Source organism: Patiria miniata, unplaced genomic scaffold (genome assembly GCF_015706575.1).
Source record: "Patiria miniata isolate m_02_andy unplaced genomic scaffold, ASM1570657v1 HiC_scaffold_27, whole genome shotgun sequence".
Classification (NCBI taxonomy): Eukaryota; Metazoa; Echinodermata; class Asteroidea; order Valvatida; family Asterinidae; genus Patiria; species Patiria miniata.
The window spans coordinates 4,817,541-4,838,320 of NW_024037066.1; the positions used below are offsets into that span (position 1 = coordinate 4,817,541).

General features: G+C 40.2%; 2 protein-coding genes across 3 annotated transcripts; one reads left to right on the forward strand and one right to left on the reverse strand.

Annotated features, from left to right (window-relative positions):
- Positions 1–245: 245 nt before the first annotated feature.
- LOC119734431 (dopamine beta-hydroxylase-like) lies at positions 246–8,199 on the forward strand. The gene is made up of 13 exons (XM_038207931.1): positions 246–732; positions 1,784–1,960; positions 3,153–3,326; positions 4,286–4,369; positions 4,653–4,832; positions 4,949–5,051; positions 5,463–5,629; positions 6,089–6,232; positions 6,435–6,473; positions 6,845–6,904; positions 7,095–7,225; positions 7,567–7,732; positions 8,073–8,199. The coding sequence occupies exons 1-13, from the start codon at positions 412–414 to the stop codon at positions 8,178–8,180; spliced, it is 1,854 nt and encodes a 617-aa protein (XP_038063859.1). The 5' UTR covers positions 246–411; the 3' UTR covers positions 8,181–8,199.
- A 26-nt stretch (positions 8,200–8,225) lies between these two features.
- On the reverse strand, positions 8,226–20,520 carry LOC119734430 (angiotensin-converting enzyme-like). 2 transcript variants are annotated; one of them, XM_038207930.1, is made up of 14 exons: positions 20,014–20,520; positions 16,310–16,465; positions 15,996–16,089; positions 15,277–15,420; positions 14,955–15,143; positions 14,671–14,768; positions 13,466–13,638; positions 12,418–12,650; positions 11,689–11,833; positions 11,441–11,539; positions 11,038–11,160; positions 10,583–10,746; positions 10,168–10,193; positions 9,524–9,610 (listed from the first exon to the last, which is right to left on the reverse strand). In XM_038207930.1, the coding sequence occupies exons 1-13, from the start codon at positions 20,242–20,244 to the stop codon at positions 10,183–10,185; spliced, it is 1,860 nt and encodes a 619-aa protein (XP_038063858.1). In that variant the 5' UTR covers positions 20,245–20,520; the 3' UTR covers positions 9,524–9,610; positions 10,168–10,182. The 2 variants fall into 2 exon arrangements, with proteins under 2 accessions (XP_038063857.1, XP_038063858.1); XM_038207929.1 differs by lacking the exon at positions 10,168–10,193 and having other exon boundaries at positions 8,226–9,610.
- Between the last annotated feature and the right edge of the window lie 260 nt (positions 20,521–20,780).

Here is a 20,780-nt window from a genome sequence, read left to right on the forward strand (position 1 = left end):
ACTGAAGACGAACTGTCTGCAAGTACAATGATCTCTCTGAGTTGACGTGTTTGGCATAAATTTAATCCCAGGTCCACGCTACTATCCAATGAGACAGGCAACAGTCATGACATGGGGTGTGACGTTGCGATTCGCAGACTAATGAACGATCGATGGTTGTGAATTGCCTTGCGATGGGTTAAGGCCGGCCGTCGTTATTGGCTGCACTGCCCCCGCGATCACTTCATTTATTACGGTGACTGGAGCATCAAATAAAAGCGGTACAAAGCTCCAAGTTGATTCAGCCAAGCCGGGATAGTTTCACGGATTTTCAACCTGTTGCCGAAATTTCCTTTTACTTCGCAATTCCAGAGAGTAGCAAAAACTACACTTTAAAATCTAGGCTGGTGTTTTTCTGATTTTTTTTTAAAGATGCTGAGTGCATCACTGATTCTTCTGTACCTCATAACGGGAGGGTTAAACTATTCTGTGGACAGTTTGCAACATCCAACATTTCCGTATCGCCTGCTACTCGTTCCCGAGGGACGGGGCAGTGACCGAGCGGCCGAGCTGTTCTGGGCCGTCGATTTTGACACGGAGACGGTCGACTTCAGATTGAGCGTACCGCTGAGGCACAACCACCGGTTGAGGAAGAACGGAGAATGGTTCGCGTTCGGCTTGTCCCCAGACGGGACGCTGGTAAATGCAGATCTTGCGGTGTTTTGGTTTCCATACGGGAAGCCTAAGCTGACGGTAAGTTTTATGTGTTATTTATGTGAAATTCTAAACAACAATTAGAGGAAATAGTGAGAATGAAGACGTCTCTTTCAGTTTCTAACTTAGAATGACGGGGTTCAACAATAATTTGTAATTTTGTGTTTATTGAGTTCCCGATGCGAGCTTTCAAAAACTATAGGTAATTAGTGGTTCGCACTTCGCATCCGATAAAGAACACATTGACTTGCGAATTAGATGCAAATTTGGAATATGTAAAGTGTGAGTAATGGTGCACGACTTAATAGATATGCAAATCTATTCGTACAGTTCAGATGAACTGGTTGGGCTAAGCTGTATTTTCCAACGAAACATAACCTAATATAATATACACTCAATCACTATTTTTGCATCTCGTGCCAATTCCGATTAGACTTTCACCAAATAAAAATAAGAACTTCTTCTACCAAAATGCACAAAACGTTAATAAATTTAACTTGCATAATAATGTAGGCCTGGGCTATATGTCTTCTTTTTTTCTGGGACCGAATCAGCGGCATCGTGGTAAGACTATATAAAGCTATATAGCAGACAGCCTAAAGCATATAGCTTATCGATTGAAAATCGTCACCAAATCTCAAGTATCACGTACCACACTCCTGCTAAATCAAATCCTCCTCATTTTTTTTCCCATCGCAAACTGCATTCTGTCGTCGCTATGTTTACTGTACATCTAGCGTTTCTAGAAACTGAGGGAGAAATGTTCTTCCGGATAATATCAACGGGGATTTTGAAATGAGCAAAATTCTGGTTTTTGGTGTCATTACCGAATGTTTGGCAATTTGAATATGAATATGTGTTTTATCGCAATGATTCACCAATGAGTTAGGAAATGAAATAACGGAGTTCAATAGAGACGGAATGGTACATTTAAAGAAATAATCAAACTGGCGGATGCCAGAACAGGCCAAGTACTATTGCAAATACATGTAATCGTGTTCAAAAATGAAATGGAAAATAAGGAATATTTCCATTTTCTCTAAAATCGTGTTATACACAAATCTATGATAATTCTGCATTTTTCCTCAAGGAAGCGTACACGGACGATAAGGGGGCGGTGTACAAGGATGGGAACACTCGTGACTATATCCTCCTGGATTGGAGGATTGTACCAGGAGGGGGCGGGGATGACGAATCCCCCACCAACCTGGAGGTTGAGTTCAGGAGAAAGTTCGACACTTGTGATCGTCGTGATTATCGTATTGAGGTATGTAGGAATCATAGATACATGTATATTGTATTATACATTATAGCCCATTTCGTTTAATCCTATGTATCACACAAGACGTGGGTTATTAAAGATTTCAATAACTAAAAGTTCTTGCTTTGGTAAATTTCAACTAAATGAATTTCACACTTATTTCACGTCGTGAGTAACACGTTCTTAAGTAAGGAGGCGAGGATCAATCAATCAATCAATCAAAAGGAATTTATAAAGCGCCAAAATCAAAAGGTTTGCTCCAAGCCGCTGATGGGGCACCAAAAAGAAGAAAAAATTATTGATGGTACACCTCCTGAAACAGGTGAGCTTTCAGGAGTGTCTTGAATGTATGCAGTGAGGTGGTATCTCTAATGTATTCTGGAAGTTTGTTCCAGATTCTGGGGCCCGTATATAGAAAATGATCTATCAACAAAAGAGACACAATGGATATGCACGCGAAAGAGGAATATCCTAGGGCTCTTAAAAGGAAATAAATTAAAGTCAACGGTACACTGCTGGCGACCTTTCTTAGTCCTGAATCACACGTTAACTCGACAGTTATCGAACCATCAGGGGTATCTGTTTCTCCTTGTCGGGTTGAAGATCTTTTCATGAGTGTTTTACATATTAGCTGTATATACATGTACTGTATATAGGTCCCGTAATATGTATTGTATTAATCTATTCCAGTGAAATCTTGAATCACTGGAAGACACGATAAGTTTGCGGTGACACCATCCGAATAAATCTCTTCTGTGAGTATGTGTGGTTCTGAAAAAACCGGAGGGACTCAACGTTTCGAAGAGTATGCTCTGCCCGTCGTCAGGAGAAAGAGGGATTCCAACGATGATGCGATGTTATGAATATTGGAGCACATAATTATCGCTTATACTATATATGACTTGAAGCTTTGCATGGTAGATGAGACAAAATAGAGAAAACTTTCAGGTAACACCATGTGGAAAGAAATGTCTTCTTGGAAGAAGTGTGGTTCTGAAAAGAACCGGTTGGTTGAGTGTATAACTCGACGTTTCGGACAGTGTGCTCTGTCCGTCCTCATGAGGGTGAGCTTATTGTATAGGGGTTTCTGCATCATGTGCATGTACTAGTTCTATTTTTCAAAACAAATTGGTAAAATATTATAAAGTCGAATAGAATAAGCAACATTTACACATGATATTTGTCGTCCTTTATGCAGAGTGGTACGGTGGACTTGTTTTATCTACGGGGGAACCACTCCACTCTTTCATCTGGGTACATCGACCCGAGTAAAGCGGAGATTGCTAACCAGCGTGCTCAGCTTCTTAGGAGCACGAGACGTGCACCCCCGCTGCCATCCACTGTCAAGACGGCAGATATCACTATGCACAACGTGAGTAGGTCTATGCTTAAAACAATTTTTTTTTTAATGTTGAAGTTGAAGTCGTGGTTGTCCTGAAATATATGGGCGTAGTATATGGGTGTCTGTATTAGTAAAATTGTATTGATGGAATCCCAAGAAGATTAGAGGATTTGTGTTTCAATAAGTGGTCACAGTGATACAGCGCACGATTATTTGATTATAAATAAAAAATACCAGATTCCATTTCTATGATTTCAAATTTCGTGCAGCACCTGTAAAAGTGTTTTCCAAGTTTTCCTCCCCGGCCCGCCGCGGGATATTTTCGCAGAATTTGAAATTATTGAACGTGTGATGAGATTCGACCTATACTGTGAGTGTTGAGCTTAATTAAATCAAAACCGTGATTTCAAAATCGCATTCCATGTTGGGCGTTGTGATCGGGTCTGCTTCAGGCTATAACTATCAAAATATTGGATTCCTCTTTCTTCCAGTGTCAATTTGTCTGGGTGATCAAAGTCATTCCATTCCGGACAATTAAAATGAAACACCTAAATCATATTCGTGCCTCAGACCACGGCGCGATGCACGCGCATTGATTCTCACCTGTGCAGCTGTAACGAGTGCAGGCAACGTTGAAATAACCTTGCCTGGTAACAGAGACGCGGGGAAAAGCGCGCCAAAAACTGACGGCGCGCAAAATATGCCACAGGGAATAGGTAACTTTATCTTCCCGCCAAATCAGTGCCAATTTTACCTGCGTGTACAGTACATGTGAAGCTGCATGGTGAGTGCTAGTGTGATGAGCCAGTTAATAGACTCGTTGTCGATGGGTTTTCTTTAAAATTATTTATGAAAAACAATAAATCAAAATATAGCTGACTTAGCAACTGGTCCATGTCGTTAGGTTTTATATTGTATTTGACAGATTTTTGCCAAAGTATTATTTTAATATTATTGTGACGGTCTTTTTTTCTTAAATGACATCGCAGACAGAGGCACCTAATCAGGTTACCACGTACTGGTGCAGAGTGCAGAAATTCCCGGATGCTGTGGAGAATCATCACATAATTCAGGTACTACTTTAAAAACACCATTTATGTTTTTGTTTCAAAGTAATTAAAAGAGACGGATAAAGTATTCCTTTAATCACTCGTCATTCCTACAGAACTAGACGTTTGTTACCCAAATGTCTTTCAGAGTTTTATCAATTAAAGCTGAATTTATGGCACAACTCCGTGACCGTCACAAATGGCCTTCGTGAATTTGTACCAAAACCATGCCTGCCATTATGTGCATAAAATCTTGAGAAGTATGGCAATTTCTCCCGCGCTGAATATCTCGAACCTCTATCTGCAGTACGAATCGGTAATTACCCCTGGCAATGAGGACATCGTGCATCACATGGAGGTCTTCCACTGTATTCTTCCCGAGGGAGTCGAGGTACCAGACTACAATGGCGAGTGTGAGGACGAGGACCAGCCTCCTGAGCTAGAGCCTTGCAAGAGGGTGATTGGTGCATGGGCCATGGGAGCACCGGTGAGAAACCTCAACCTTTATGCGTGAACCTTTCATGAAAATCAATGCAAGTTTCAGATTCCTTCCTGATTGCTAATAGTTATTTATTTGATACTTTTTCGTATATATATCCTTAGGCCTTCTCATACCCGGAAGAGGCAGGCGTCCCAATCGGTGGGTCTGGTATCTCATCGTACGTCATGCTACAAGTCCACTACAACAATCCGAGCATCAGAGAAGGTGAAGTGCATGTGACCTGACTAGTCTGTTATACTAATTGAATCAGGCCTCAAACTGCATCGGAAAGTGATCGGAAGGGCATTTTGTTCCATTTGAAGTAACCATGCATTGTTACAACTGTTTAACCACATATAATATAACATATAACATTATAACTACAAACTGCTTTATGGAGGGTGCTATCTCCATACCGATCTGTACTCAACTCTTCCAAAAGGACCTTTACAAAAACGGAGGGCATTTTTGCTACCTTCATTTCTACAAAATTGTTATAGTATATTGCTCTCAAAATAAGGGGAAAACACACTTGACACAACTACTTGCAAGCTGTGGTCGTCAAATTGAAGGCTTTCGAGGAATAAAAAAATACGTTTTAGTAGGTCCTCAATGTGAATAATTCTCTCCTTGAAGGAGTTGTGGACAGCTCTGGTATCCGCTTTCGCTACACCTCCTCACTAAGACCTCACGATGCCGGTATCCTAGAAGTTGGTGCTACCTACTCACCAAACCTGTCAGTACCTCCCACGTCCGATGGATTCTACTTGACAGGATACTGTACACCAGACTGCACTGACAAGGTAAAATCCTCATGGCGATAACGAACCTCGTACACCTCATAAACCTCATTGAGGTTCGAAATTGTGACTTGAGTTAGGCACACGAACTTCACACTGTGCAGTTTGTCAAATCCACAGTCAGTCGTTCCAGGTTCTCAGAGTATATGGGAAAACCTATTAAAGACGACACCATGCACGTTTTCAACTTGAGGTCACCATTTCAAGGCACAATATACAAACGAAAACCCATTCCTTCTTAGGCTTGAGGCGCGAGCACAAGTTCTTTTCACCGTTTTGTGTTTCAAGTCAACCTGTCGTGGTTTAAAGTTGCAAAAGAATTTTACTGGCAACTTGGTTCTACAAAATGATACTAACAACTTATAAGTTGTATATAACTCTGTCAAGATTGCCGAATTTTGATGATGACAAACCGAGGACATTAATATAATGAGTTCGATTTTCCATCCTCCCCGTCTTTAGGGAATCCCAGACCAAGGTATCCGCGTGTTTGCCTCACAGCTACACACTCACCTAAGCGGTACGGCGGTGTGGACCAAGCACATCCGTAACGGCGTCGAGATACAAGAACTCAACAGAGATGATCACTACAGCTCAATGTTTCAGGTCAGGAAAAAGCATAATTAGGCTATACATTTCATCCATCAAACCTTAAATTCAGGATAACGTATTCTTGTGAATCATATCCCATGAACATCACTTAACGGAGGAATAAACCGAATTATAATTGATTATAAAATTATTAGCCACACAATAAAATATACTGTGCATAAAACGTAGTGCTAAACTTTATTTTTCCTTTGATCAGGAAATTCGATTGCTTCAACAAGACGTCGTTGTACTTCCGGTAAGTTCTATATAAAAAAAATACAAGTAATATTCCTAGTCTCATATCTGGATTAATAGCACCAGCATTTGTTTTTCTTCATAATCCTGAACATTCTGCTGTAAGTTCGGCACTCACATTACCTAACCGTGTGTCAATAATCATTCTGGGCAAGGACCGATTTTGATGTGTAAGACTCGTATCACAAGTGAAAAAAAAAATAGCACGAAGCACCAGACTACATCAACAACCACCGGCGAAAGACGCTGCATACGACCCAGAGCCAGGAGTCAGCACAGCACTTCCCATATCGATCCCTTCCTCCATCATGGAGCAACACACATCTTTTTTCCCCTTTCATAATCTTTGGTCCATTCTCTTACTTGCTGTAGGGAGATACTCTGATAACGACTTGTAGATACGATACATCGTCCAGGCCTAATGTTACACTGGTGAGTAGACATTTGTGATTAATGAACGACTTTTTCCTAGTATCCGTTACGTCTTAAATTTACTGTTGCAATATCTGCAACAAGTGTCATTGAATATGATGAAAGCAATGTGTAGAGTATATACCGTATAATCATACAATACATGTTTTGGTATTATAATTTTGTAAATAAAAGTTGTTTTATGATTTAGGGCGGGTTTGGTATTCAAGATGAGATGTGCGTGAACTACATGCATTACTACCCCACGATGGGTCTTGAGGTATGCAAGAGCACTGTCGCCAAGACGGCTCTGAAGACGTTCTTCAAGTTCGTCGATGGCAGGTCAGGAGAAACAAATGCTCAGTTTTTATATCAGTCAGTCACTGCAACGATATCTTCAGTCAACTCGTTAAATATAATTTCCTCCTCATGTGCATTGATATGCCAATCGTGTGATACCCTAAAATTACAATGGTCTTTGATGTACTTTTATACGCTCATTACAAAAAAAAAACTATTCTCTTCGTGCACAGCCCACTGAGGGCGCGATGACTGACTTAAAGAATGAAAGAGTTTTGGAATTGGCTGTGAGGTATCTTATTAAGACCAAATTGTGACTTCTAGGTCAGCCCTAGCTGTTCAAAAAATGTTTTGAACTGTTTTGCCTGTTTCCCTTCCTCCAGAGCTGGGGACAAACCTTATGACGTCACTCTGACATCGCCCTCAGCGGTGGCCGGACGATTTCGGGACGTGACCTGGACGCCGAGTGTGAAGTTGCTATGGCAATACGTCATCAACCAGGCGCCAATAGACATCGAGTGCCTGCAGTCATCAGGCCGACCATTCCATGTGAGTCACGTTCGGGTTATATGCGGCACATCGATTTCCGGTTCGGCCAGAATTTATTTAAAGGTCTTTTGTGTTATATATTGCAAAATGTTCGGGTGCTCCAAAATGATACGACTCGTTGGCCGAAGCTTGATTTTATGCACGGTGAATAGACTGCTCTGCTTAAGTTTCAAACGGCAAGTTTCCATCATGATGATGATTTCTGCGATGGGGTTCTTCCTTCAAAGCAGCAGAAACATCTTCTCTTTCAGCAGTGATACACTTACAATGTTTACCCAGAATGAATTAGAAAAGAAAGAAATAAGCATTATGGTATTGTTTTGACTCATTTGTTCATCAGGGCACGTGGAAGGACCAACTTCCCCCTGGTGTCAAGTTTCCTTTGCCGAGGAGGAGACGGAAATGCCCCACGAGGAGGCTTCATCCGTTCCTTAAGAAACTTCCATGAATGACTTCCGAGTAAAACAATCTACACGTTTTGAAGACCGCAATCTTAACAGGCTTAATATTTATTTTCAAAATGATTTTACATTGATTTGATCTGAGTAAAAATTACGCATATTATTTAAAACTTAATGTTCAATCGGAAATAATTTTGAGGTGAGGAGCAGTAAAATTGAGGGCGCCATAATTTTATCATAATATAGGTTCAAAATCATGAGATCAGAGTTGCGTAGGCCTACATAGGGCTAGGGGGCTTAGTCTACGTGAAAACAAATACCGTAAGTAAATCAGGCAATCGTCATGAACGTTCACGCACAGTATGAGTGACGTACGAATAAGCTACTCTCTAAATTCTAAAGAGTGAAAATTCACTCCATTCGAGTGAAGATTCACTCTCACAGTCGGAAACTAGGGACTAGACGTTTTAGAGTGAAATTTTTTCAATCGTAAAGATCGAGGTTTCACTCGATCTTCGACTTAAGTGGTTCATGTTTCAGACTATGTCAATCAAAAATGGGAGTGATTTTCACTCTTAAACGTCTAGTCCCTAATTTCACTCTTTGGAATTTAGAGAGTAACCAAGACATAGGCCTAAAACCGTTATCATTTGGCTAATAATCTCATGTTCCGAATAGCATAATATTACCATTGCAGTGTAACATAAAAATGGAATCCTTTAATTTCACGAAGAGATAAACGGTTTTGATCATTACAGTTCTTTGTACATGATTTTTTTTTCGAGAAAATATTCCCTAAATTCTCCTATTCGAAAACTATAACGAAGAATATAGCGTAAACGAATGTAGCGTAATAATTATCATGTAGCATAGTAATTATGATAGTTTAGTACAAGGAAAGCAGCTGTACGTGTGGCCTTCGGTTTTTAATTTCATTTCTGTGGTACAGTTTATTTTCAAATAAGGTTAAGACAATACAAGCCCTAGGTTTTGATAACAAAACAACAGGTGTTAAGATATAATTGTGTTCAAGGCACGAAGTGATATTATACGAAATGTTTCAATGAATGTAACATAATGTTGCATAGTGGAGGTTTAATTTATTATTGTAAAGTTACGTCGGAATGATTCCATGGAGTATATGACTAAACAAAAATGAAGAATAAAAACCAACACAGGTTACACTTATTTTTGTTTTCTATGAAGGAATACTGTTATTGAATAATTATGGTCTTCGATAAGAGGAAGATGTAATACTAATGGGGATGCCATTTTCCTGTTTTGGGGGTTGTAAAATTCTTTTGTCCTATAATGAGGCCGTACAAATAGATATGTTTTTTTAAATCCATATTACCGTCGGTCAGCATTGAAGTATGTCCGAGTTACCGATGGTTTCAAAGCAACCGCGTGGTTACCAAGAGGCAGAGTACCAGCATCACCAGCGAGACATTTGGCAAAATGGCGCCGTTATCCGTAGCTGCGTAAAAGAGGGAACAAGTAATGTTGTTAAATCACATTACAAATGGCTCGCTCCTTCGCTCATGATGCCTCTCGAGACTATAAAATGTACAAAATTTGTTGTTTTGGAGTTTTGATCGTTTTCGAAAAAAAAATGTATACGTCCTTATCTTTGTAGCTCGGCCTATTAGTGATTGCTTTGGTCATTTTTATCTGTTTATTTGCATAACTCCGTATGATTGTACTGCTCCGCTACAACATCAAACTTACACTGACCTTGTCACTGATGTCATTTATGGGACCTCGTCTATAAAATTAATCTATACGGTGATACCAAACACATACAACACCCGTATATCATTTCAAACATGCAAAGAAAAGTATTGAAAAGCAAGAACAACACCATGATCACCGAATATATGGGAAAGAATAAAAGAATAGGAAATCAAATACTATTGGGAAAGAGTATAAAATGGAAAATAAATAAACATAAACATCCTCGAATAAAAAAAAGGATTTATATTTGTCATGCATTTTGTCGAAGTAAGGAAAATGCTACAATTTTTTTCAGTTTACCTTGTAATCTGAAAGTCATCGATGGCCTAAAAATAAACGGTGTAAGGAAAGCATATTTTTAATTATTTTGAGAATCAACTGAACGCAGTTCAGAAAATCAGCGATCCACTATTTGTGATCCATACTGTTGATCAGGATTTCGGCTCGTTTGTTTGACTTGAACATAACCACAGATCATGAACTTAATTTTGTTTTACAGTGCCTTATTCGATGATTCTCGCTATCAATTCTGTTGCAGCTTTCCGCCTTTTCACATGCCAATATTTCAGAGTTTGCTGTTCCCGATGGGTTCCCGATGAAAACCATGTTGATTGAAAGGCCGCTGGATACCAACGTGTGTTTAAGCCCGCTTTTGGAAGACTCTAATTTCATTGGTTGAAACAACACACTGCGCAGTAGTTAATAAGTGACTTACCCGGCCATCCAAGCTGTTCTCCGTTCTTCTGATTGGTCTCCTGGAGCCACGTCATCAATGGCGCAAAATAGGCGTTGATGGCGTCGGCTGACATTGACCTCTGACCCGTAATGGCTTCCATGGCATCCGGCCAGGGCTTACTGGTGCCTAACTTCAGCATATCCCTGTAAAAAAATAACGAGAAGTTAGGTAAAGGTTTTGTTTGAAATAGTGGGCTCTCCAAAAGTTTGTCAAAGTGTTTCCGGAAACAGGAGGAAAAGCTCATTGAACAAGTCTCATGTGACATTAATAATGGCCGACTGTCGAGCTCACGTCACGAGCTCACGTCACGAGCTCATAAAGGGTGGAAACAAGATAAGGTAATAACGTACACCTATGGCTTCAAGGTCACAAGAACGCATAACTTCGACGAAAATCATGGTTTTTTTTTTATCAACATCACAGGAGATTCTTACGAGAGTTTGGTTCCTGCCGCCTGTGATTTGTAGAAGTCACAGCGGTGGAGAGGTCCCGTGTGGCCCGCCGCTTCGCACAGGGCTTTCTGGAACTGAAACTGAATGATTGTGCGGATGTAGTAGCTGCAATAAAAATAGTCATAGTGAAAAATTACATTAAAGTTTTCTCTTAAAGTTTTCTTTTATCTGCGTGCACGGCCTGCTTAAGGGAACAGACTGTTCACTGCATGTCAGAGACGTTTTCATTAGCAATGACAAAATTAAATGAATGACCGAAAAGCCGCTTTCTAAAAGTGATCTAAACTTTCTATTGCCCAAGTTCTTTTTACCAGCTAAAATTATACAGAATTAACGTGAAAGACACGGACATTTGAATGTCAAATTCAGATTTCGTATTGTTTACCCCAGGAACGGATAGGCCACCACGATGTGGTACATAGCACCGGGGTCGAAATCGTCTTCAGTCCGCGGGACTGGTGCCTCAGTGCCAACAAGATCATGCCTACATAATCGAGACAAAATGACAGAAATTAGATTACAAAGCGGGAAAACTACAACTTAAGGTGAACTCAAAACAGCGCCAGATTTAATTGTACAAACTTATAGGCCTTTTGGTCTAAGAAAAAAGTTTCAACATAATATGTGACCCACTTGAGTTGCCACCAACGTTCGGTCCATTTATCCTCACTGATGGCACCAGCGAAAACATCCCATCTCCATTGATCCAACGCTAGGCTGAAGGGAAGGGTACCAATGGTGTTCAGTGCGGTCTTCAAAAGAAAATTGATGTCGGTTTCTAAAAAAAAAAAAAAAGGATAAAATAAATATCAGCCTGCTGATAAACGAATGGTCACAATCAAGAAATAAAAACGGCTGGTAGATGTAGTGTAAAGAAAGCAGGGAATTTGGAGTTTAAAATCTGTTTTCTTATTAACTTACGGAACCTAGAATAATCCCAGGACACGTGTCCTTTATAGGGCGTGGCGAACGGGTGGAGTGGGGTGACACCCTCAATAATTTATCTCATTCGGCATTTAGAATCTTGTTTTTCGCAAATGAGCCACCATTAAGCCTTTGTTAATGAGTGAAATATCCGTCCTTCCGCAAAATCGGTTGTCTGTCTGCAAAATATGCCATGACGAAGAGCCCCACATATTTTTTTTTTTTTTGTCCGATTTTTTTTTTTTTGTCCAAGATCGCTTGCTGTGAACAGCACCTCTGAATAACTAAAAAAACTGACCGGATAAAAAAATACAGGTTAAACTTTCCAGCAAGTAGGGTTTGTCGTATGTGTCGTATCGTTGATAGTTTACTTAGACATGCGCAATTATGGTCGAGTCCGATCCGTTGCCGTGTCAGAATTAACACAAACAGTTTTACCGTTGTCAAGACCAGTTCCCTCAGCCAGCAGCCCAATGTCCGGGTGTGAAAGGTGAGTAGGGGTGGATATCGATAGGGTCATAACCTCTCCGACTGCCTCATGGAAGGCACCATTAGCCCCATCACGGAACGGATATGGCTGGTCGCTATACTGCATCTGATACTGGGTGTGGCCCAGCTCATGGTGGATGGTCTGAAAGAAATCCATGGTGACCTCTGTGCACATCTTGACCCTGGGGAGAGGAAAGATGAGAAAGACGAGATGAGTCATGAGAAGACGAGAAGAGACGAGAACCTTGCTTTGAATTGGAGTTTAAAATGAGCACATTTTGATTTCTGAATCAAAGGGCTCATGCAATGTTTTCTTTTAATGCAATCCTCGATAATGCATCTTTTGTGTCCTATTTAACGTTTTTCTCAATTTTCGTATTGCCATTTTGAAGGGTATTTAATTATACCTTTTTTGTTTTATACTCAGAAAATGCGAATTTCCATTTCCATGAGCAAAACTGTGATGTCATTTCATTCCGGGCAGAAACTAAATGGAACAGCTATTTAAGCACAAAAAGTTGCTAGAATTTTGGATTTTTTGTGCAGTCTTAAATTTTCTTTTCTTTGGTAACTCGTTGTTGTGTCAGTCCATGGAGCTATGGCAGTAAGCCAATGGGCAAACGTTTCTCACAAATGTTTTCAATGAGCATATTTTGGGTTCAATTTGAACAGAAACCCCTAAACCTAACAGTATCTTCCTGAAATGACATCACAGCAACAGCGTCCTCGGTTGTCCGGAAGAGCATGGAAAATGTGCACTTTTCAATCAATTCAAACAAAAAGGGATGTCAAATAGCTTTCAAAAGGGAGTATACATTTAAGAGGGAGTATATACATGTAGTTGCAATAAAAGTGTTTCTACGAAGAATTCATCACATGGACCCTTTAAAATGTATCGTCATTACATTTTATACAAACTGTTCTGCTGTTCCAGGTCATTTGATACGCCAATGGATACGCCCATTTGTTTATGCAAGCCCCGCCCTTTTCAACTCACCTGAAGTCCTCCCCGTTACCCATATCCCATGCCGTGGGATGGCACACCACATTCCTGCCGTCCGTGGGTCTCTCGATCATTGAATTGTTCCAGAAGATCGGCTTGACCCGAAGCAGACCCAGCGAAGCGAAGAAATCGTCGGCAAGCTCGAACATTTTGCGCGGATTGTAATTCTACCACATTGAAACAAAAAGTGGTGGGACTTAAAATGACTAACTATATATGGAACGTTTGCATAAGTTTTTGTAGTAACAGCTATATATTTCATCAGATACAATAACAGTCAAATAACAGTCAAAACAGAGAGTGTGACAAAAAGCCACAATACCAATTAAGGCCTTGTTGAATACAGTCTGGACTTTGCAAACATTGTGTTTAACAATTAAAAACTTTTTTAAACACTTTCTTGCTATCAGTTGAACATTTGAACATTGATGTTTAGTTTTTGAACACACAATGTTTAGGCCTAGCTTCTAAGCCTGTTTACAAAGTGATATAGCTAAATTGTGTTTAATTGCTGCATACAGTGTGTAGTATGAATAACCCTTCGTTCTGCGGTTTAGTTTAAATATTGCAGCAATGCACTGATAGCTATAGAATCAGTTTTGAAATGTGATTAGTCAAAAGTTATCCACTCTGGTTACTGATTGGCTGAAAGTGCTCAAGTGTCGAAGTGTTTTTCCCGACCTGCCGGATATGCATTATATTCTTTATTTTCTGATAACCTTGGTATTAAAGTTAAAGACATCAGTTCGTATTTCTTATTTAATAGAATTTACTGATTATTTCACAGGGATAAAAAAAAAATACAGTCCTTAGGCCAAAAAAAAAAAGTCTCCGGTTTCTGGTATGGAGCTTGCCCAAAAAGTGGTGCGGCGACGCGGCTTTTTTTTTTTTTTTAACTGATTTTTTTGCTTCGAATGTCGGCTGATGACTGCAAATGTTGCCCGACTAAACTTGGTGCAAATATATTGGAGTCCAGAGAGGCCACATAAAGCTTATTCTCGACCAAAACCCAATCCAAAAACACGTTAAAATTGTGCAGCAGCAGGATTTCAGTCAAACCAGTGAGTTTGGCGGTTTTGAGACATCACCTTTCATTGAAAAAAAAACATTTTCATTTTGCCGACGCGCATGGCTACGGCGACGCGCGCGCATACCTGAAACCGGAGACTTTTTTTTTTGGCCTTAGTTGAGGCTCTGACCTTGGCAACCATAGCATCAGTAACATCGATATTTGGGCGATCTGGAAACGGCACAAGTTGGGGATAAATATTGCCCCAGAAGCGCCCCCACATATCACCTGCATGCAAACGAAATGAGATTATCACACGAACAGTAAATCAACATTGTCGTTTTTAAGAGCCGACAATAAATTGAAATTTACAGAAAGCACTGGGCTCACTTAAGTCTTGCACATTCAAAACTCCTTTTTTTTAATCATGAAAACTATTCTGAAATTTGTATTTGAAAAACAAAAGGGATTTACCAAGTAAACAGGATGGAATATACCCCTTGACGTCCACCTTTGAACCATGAGTTTTATGCATGGTGCGTCGTACATAGGCATGCAGCTGCTTATAAAGAGGCAATATCTCATCGTATATCTCGTACGCCTTATCGATGATTGTGTCGCTCTCGTACTCAGAACGCCAGTACGCACCCATGTCGTCATGACCTTGAGAAAAAGGAATTAAAGAACATTGAAATGATACTTTGAATCAACAAATGATGTGTTCTCAGAAGGAGGAAATGCTTGGTATGAGGCATAGAAGCAAAAGGAACAAGTTTTATTGTTATTTTGTATTTACCATTAGCCACTGCCGCTTCGTTAGCCAATTTGACAAAGTCCTTGTAGAGGGGCTTGTTTGGTACCCCGACTTGGTCGCGGAAGCCTTTCCAGGCCCAGACCAATTCATCCCAGTCCCTAGAGGTGGCCATGATTTCTGCCAAACCTGTAAAGGGACCACACCAAACAGACGGTCAGCTTGTCAAGCAAACAGACAATAATGTCTATTATGCGAATCAGGGAAGCGATTTTTGTTTTCCAATGATCTAGGTTTTCACTTTTTCTCATTTCCCCCAAACAGTTTTCGATCCCCCATAACATTACTGTTATTTTCAAGTCGGATCCCAATTTTATCGCTGAAAAGTTCTTTTGCGTTTCTGAATCGAGGCCCCAGATGATTTTTTTTTTTTTTAAGAAGTATTTAGTCCGAAATTTCGATAGGCCTAAAATGAATAATACTAAACTCCACTCAAGCACGGCGCTAAACCATGCTCCCATATAGGAAAGTACACGAAAGTGTGGGGTGTATCCAATTGTGGTTGTGTAAAAAAAAATCGCATTCGGGAATCCAGAATCCGGAGATAATCGGACAAAACGACCAACAAAAACCAACTGTACTGTTTAACGCCGCCCATTTTAACAATTGATTTTCCTGCAGTGCCGATGCTGTGCAATATTTACTAACGATGATATATATTTGTATGAATGTTTATATACGATCACCATCAGGCCTACTCTTACCAGGTTCGAGTTGCATGCAGTCTGTTGGCTGGTCTTCTTTACACACAGTACCAGTACTGTAGTTATCCGTCATCGTATTCACCACGTTATTGTACTATGCAAAATAGGTCAATAAAAGTAAACAGGAAATAAAATATAATATTTCGTCTGTGAATATAATTATGAACGTTCTGTTGGGCACCACAACAAAGTCTTTTCTTTATGCATGTACATAAAATTTATTTTATTTTGGAATTTTTATTATTTACAGAAATGAGAATCATTTGAAAAAAATGGTAATCATTGTGTCTATTTGCAGATACAATAAACCACACCTCTTCAACCTTGCTAGGCTCTAGTGCAGCCGTTCCGATGTCTTTGATCTCCTTGAACTGTCTCTTGACGTCTTCGTCGAAGTCTGTTACGTCAAACCGACTTGCGTTCTGGTACGCCTCTTGTCGAAACGCGGCTGAGACTAGACTAGCCTCCACCTTCATGCAACGAAATCAAATGTTAATCTTTTCTAGTTTAATTTTTTGTGTGATAGAATTTTAAGTTTGTGATTCAATTTGTGATTCAGTTGCAAGTCAATAACATAGATCTACACGGTGATACAGGACGGTATCATGCCTGTACAAGAATTACCTATATATTGGTGATCACTGTATAATTAGACAAGGAACAGTTTAAATGTGTGATTTCATCTATGATTCCAACCAAAGAAACATCCCTTTTTCCTTTTCTGACCTCCCGCAAACCAGCTCTGAAAACCAGTGGTTTTTTTGTTTAGGTGGGGACAAAAATAATTCTGCTTTGCGAGCAGACTATAGCTCTCGTTGTCCGTACATTATCGACACTGATTGTGGGCGGGAACCAGCCCTAGCCCGCAAGAACGGGAATTATGGTCTACCGTGGCAGCCAATAATTCGAACTTGCTAAGTAATAATTCAATAACTAAACACGGGCCGATTGTATTTGGGGGGGGGGGGTTGATGTCTCATTTTAGTGAATAACTTGGTAATTGCTAAAAAAAATATATATAAAAAAAGCAGTTTAGAAAAGGAATCTATTTCGGGATGAAAATCGAAAATAGAACGAGAAATGCATCTTAAGACCACCCTAAAATGAATGCTTCGTTTTCTTAACTATCTGAGTATAAGGGGGTGTGCGGATCAACGCAAAATACCCTAGTTCCAAAGTACATAGCACCAATAAGCAGAGGCACTACAATTTTTTTTCAGGGCTGTTGTAAAACAGATTAAAAATGGTCCTGTTTATATCCTGGAACTGATTTCAATAGAACATCTCGCATCGCAGTTGATAACATCACTCAAATTGCATGCAATTCCACCGTGTAAACACAGTGTATTATTTGAACAATGATAACTCCTTTGACCGATGGAATCAGTATATAATGCAGATTGGGCTTAAAGTTTAATCATAGGCTGTAATGTTGTTTTAAAAAAAAAAGCCACCCAGTTGTCGTGCAATTTCATATAATATTCATCAATGTGTCATTTTAGTGGCTTAATTGAGTTGTCCTTGCAAATATAGATTTATTAATACGTTCATGGATCTGCTGTCATTCATGTGTGTTTCATGAAATATTAAATAGTTTGTTATTAATGATTCGCACTCGTTGGATTCGTAGATCGAGTGTCTTATGTAAATTCATGTACACTTCGCTGTAAGCTTGTAACATTAACCCTGCGCAGCGTTTACAAGAAATGTGTATTCGAAGGAGCCACCTGCGTACACTTTGTACGCAGGTATACTTCCCCCACTACGCGAGACCCTATCCATGTCCAAACAACACAAGAACATGTGCCAGACCCTCTGCAGGCAGTTCTTCGTGCATGGCATGGTGTCCCCCCCCCCCCCCTTGCCCACCGCCACAAAATGCACCACCGTGGATTGTTAACTATGGCACTGAAATAAAAAATGAAAACAGTCTGTATTCAATACTGACCGTTTTGCTGTTTTTCAAAGTTATTTGTGTAAAACTGAAAAACAAAAATCATTGATCGTTATGCTATTATGAATTTTACTAAACTGATAAAACGAAATAAGTGTATCTTAAAACCGTCTGACCGTTTTACAAAACTGTAAAACGACATAACGGTCAATGGTTTCTTTACTGTTTTTGTTTTTGAGGAAATCCAAAACGGTAAAACGAAATAACGGTGTGTCCCGGGATTGAAAAGATAATTGCGTAGTGTCTGAGGTTTCTGGCTATGAGGGGAGGTGATGTCGGGTCACAGGTGACGAGTGACAGATATGCTTAAAGGTTGACTTGGCAGCAGTGGCGTAGCCAGGAATTTTTCAGTGGGGGGCGCTGGGGGGGGGGGGGGCTGGAACATTTCATGGGGGGGGGCGTCAAGTAGGGGCGTCAATCGCTTCTCAAAAGTGGGGGGGGGGGGGACATACCTTGATCATAACTGATGCAAGCGCGAAGCGCGAAGCCCTTCCGGCGTGGGGTTCGGGGCCCGCTTAAGGGCCCCGAAAAAAATTGGATTTTCGATGCCCTGTGGTGTGATCTGAGGCAATTTCTTACCACTTTAACCAATAATTATCTTAGCACAAAAGATAATAATTTAAACGTAATTTTCGAGGTTTTCTCAGCTAAAGGCATAAGAAAATTTTGTGAACATTGTTTTCGAGGTTGGAGTCATTGAATCAGCTACCAGAATTCTGAGCAATAGGCGTGGGGTTCGGGGCCCGCTTAAGGGCCCCGAACAATGTTGGATTCTAAATGCTCTGTGGTGCTATCTGAGGCAATTTCTGACCACTTTAACCAATATTTTCTAAGCAAAAGATACATTGTAGTAAATAAAATGGGCCCATGGCGTCATGTAGATCAATGATATTTTTTTTTAGAAACTCAAAATCTCAGTGGCGGGGGGGGGGGCGACTGGGGGGCGACAAGGTTTCATGGGGGGGGGCGGTCGCCCCCCCCCCCCTCCACGCCCCCCCCCCCCCCCCCCCGGTGGCTACGCCACTGCTTGGCAGGAGGCCTGGTGGAAAGAATTTTTTTACGGCTCGGGTGAAGCCCGGGTTGCAAAGTTCATTGAACCAGCTGATTTGGCAAGGGTTGAATGAGGATTAGATGGAAGGTGAACGTCATTGGCCCTAATTTTTTTTTTTTTTTCAAAAAATTCGGTCACCTCCGTACAAAATATACGGAGGTCACTCTGCGCAGGGTTAAGTGTTAAAGTGCGCAAACACTTGCATGACGGTCCATTTCAAAATTATATACCAAACGCAAGCAGTAATCAGTAAAACGACCTTCATTATACAATTTTTTTTATAACACTGAGCCTAAGTTATTGAAGTTGTAATCAGTGTACATTATTCGTTATTTTTCTCACCATTCCTCTCCACATTCTCAAATGTAATGAACCTGTCTGTGCTTTATGGGACTTGCATTAGCCAGCTGCTCATGATGGAAATATGAATATTTGTTTTAGTGCCAGTACCATACCAGCACATTTTTGCGCATAAAAAAACACACACTAAACTACGTACACAGGTAGGACAATCTAATTTGCATTATGATAATGTGGTCGTCCAAATAAATATACAGATGAACCAACTTGAAAGTTCAAGTTGACAAAGAGAGATCTCCATAAACCACTGCAGTTTTTGATTATTTTTCCGAATGTCGCAGAAAATAAAATACCGAAAGTAAATATTCTGTTTATACAGAAAATATAATGCAAGAATACACTGGTCAAAGTACGTATCGTTAAAAAAAAGTGAGCTTCCTTTGATCATCTGAAATTGAAATACAGTTATGTTCCCCAGACATCGATTTTGTTGGAAATAGGCCTAATGCATAGGCGTAGCCAGCGGGAGGAAAAAACCTGTCTACATTTTTACCACGGATGTGCAAGTGCCCTTTTCAAAAAAAATTTAACCCCCCCCCCCAATAAAAATGACCGTGCTACGCCACTGTAATGAATATGATTTACTGTGTTCTTTATCGTTTTATCAGTTCCAAAAACTACAATTAAAATCTCGAAGAAAATATTGGACCTACGTCTTTCTGCTGATTGTAAGCGGTAATGTTGGTGTTGTATCGCCAACTCGCCAGGGCGCCAGCGTAGAATATCACTTCAGCTTGTTTCGTGTAGCTTCTAAGAAACTTCTTGGCCTCATCTTGGTCTGTGCTTAGCCCAGAGTCCGCCTGTCGAATGGAAGACCCGGCCTGAACAGAGATTAGGCCAAGGAGGAGAAGAGAAAGGCACTTGAAGAGGAGAGCTGGAGACATGACTACCGGTGGCTGGCGTCACGGCTGATGCATATAGGCTAGCAGGCTTCCGGGTCGTTGAATTTGTACTCCACGTCGACAGTACATGCAGCTTGTGGTATTTACACTTCGCGATCAATCACGCGTAAAATTGCCCCGATTTTGAAAAGGGTAGGCCTATCAATGTCGATGTTACATATATTTAGTTTGCTTTTACGGAATGGCTAAAAAAGAAATATTCGTTATTCTTTGGAGTTTTGATCAGAGTGTGAAAATACTCATCTGTAAATTTATGGGGCTTTATGCCATCGGTCTTTGAGGGAGGTGTTGGGACTGAGGGGGGGGGGGGGGTCTAGGATGATTTGCCACTTTTTCCAAGAAACAAGCAGTATCAAAATATTTCGACAAATATAATTTTTTCATGATTGATATTAAGATTATAATGGATACTATTAAGGCAACTGAACAGATCGAATTATAGCAGTATGTGATACAATTCTAATTAAGCTTCATGCAGATGTACTGTTAAAAAAAACCTTTTAAAATGTTTTTAATCT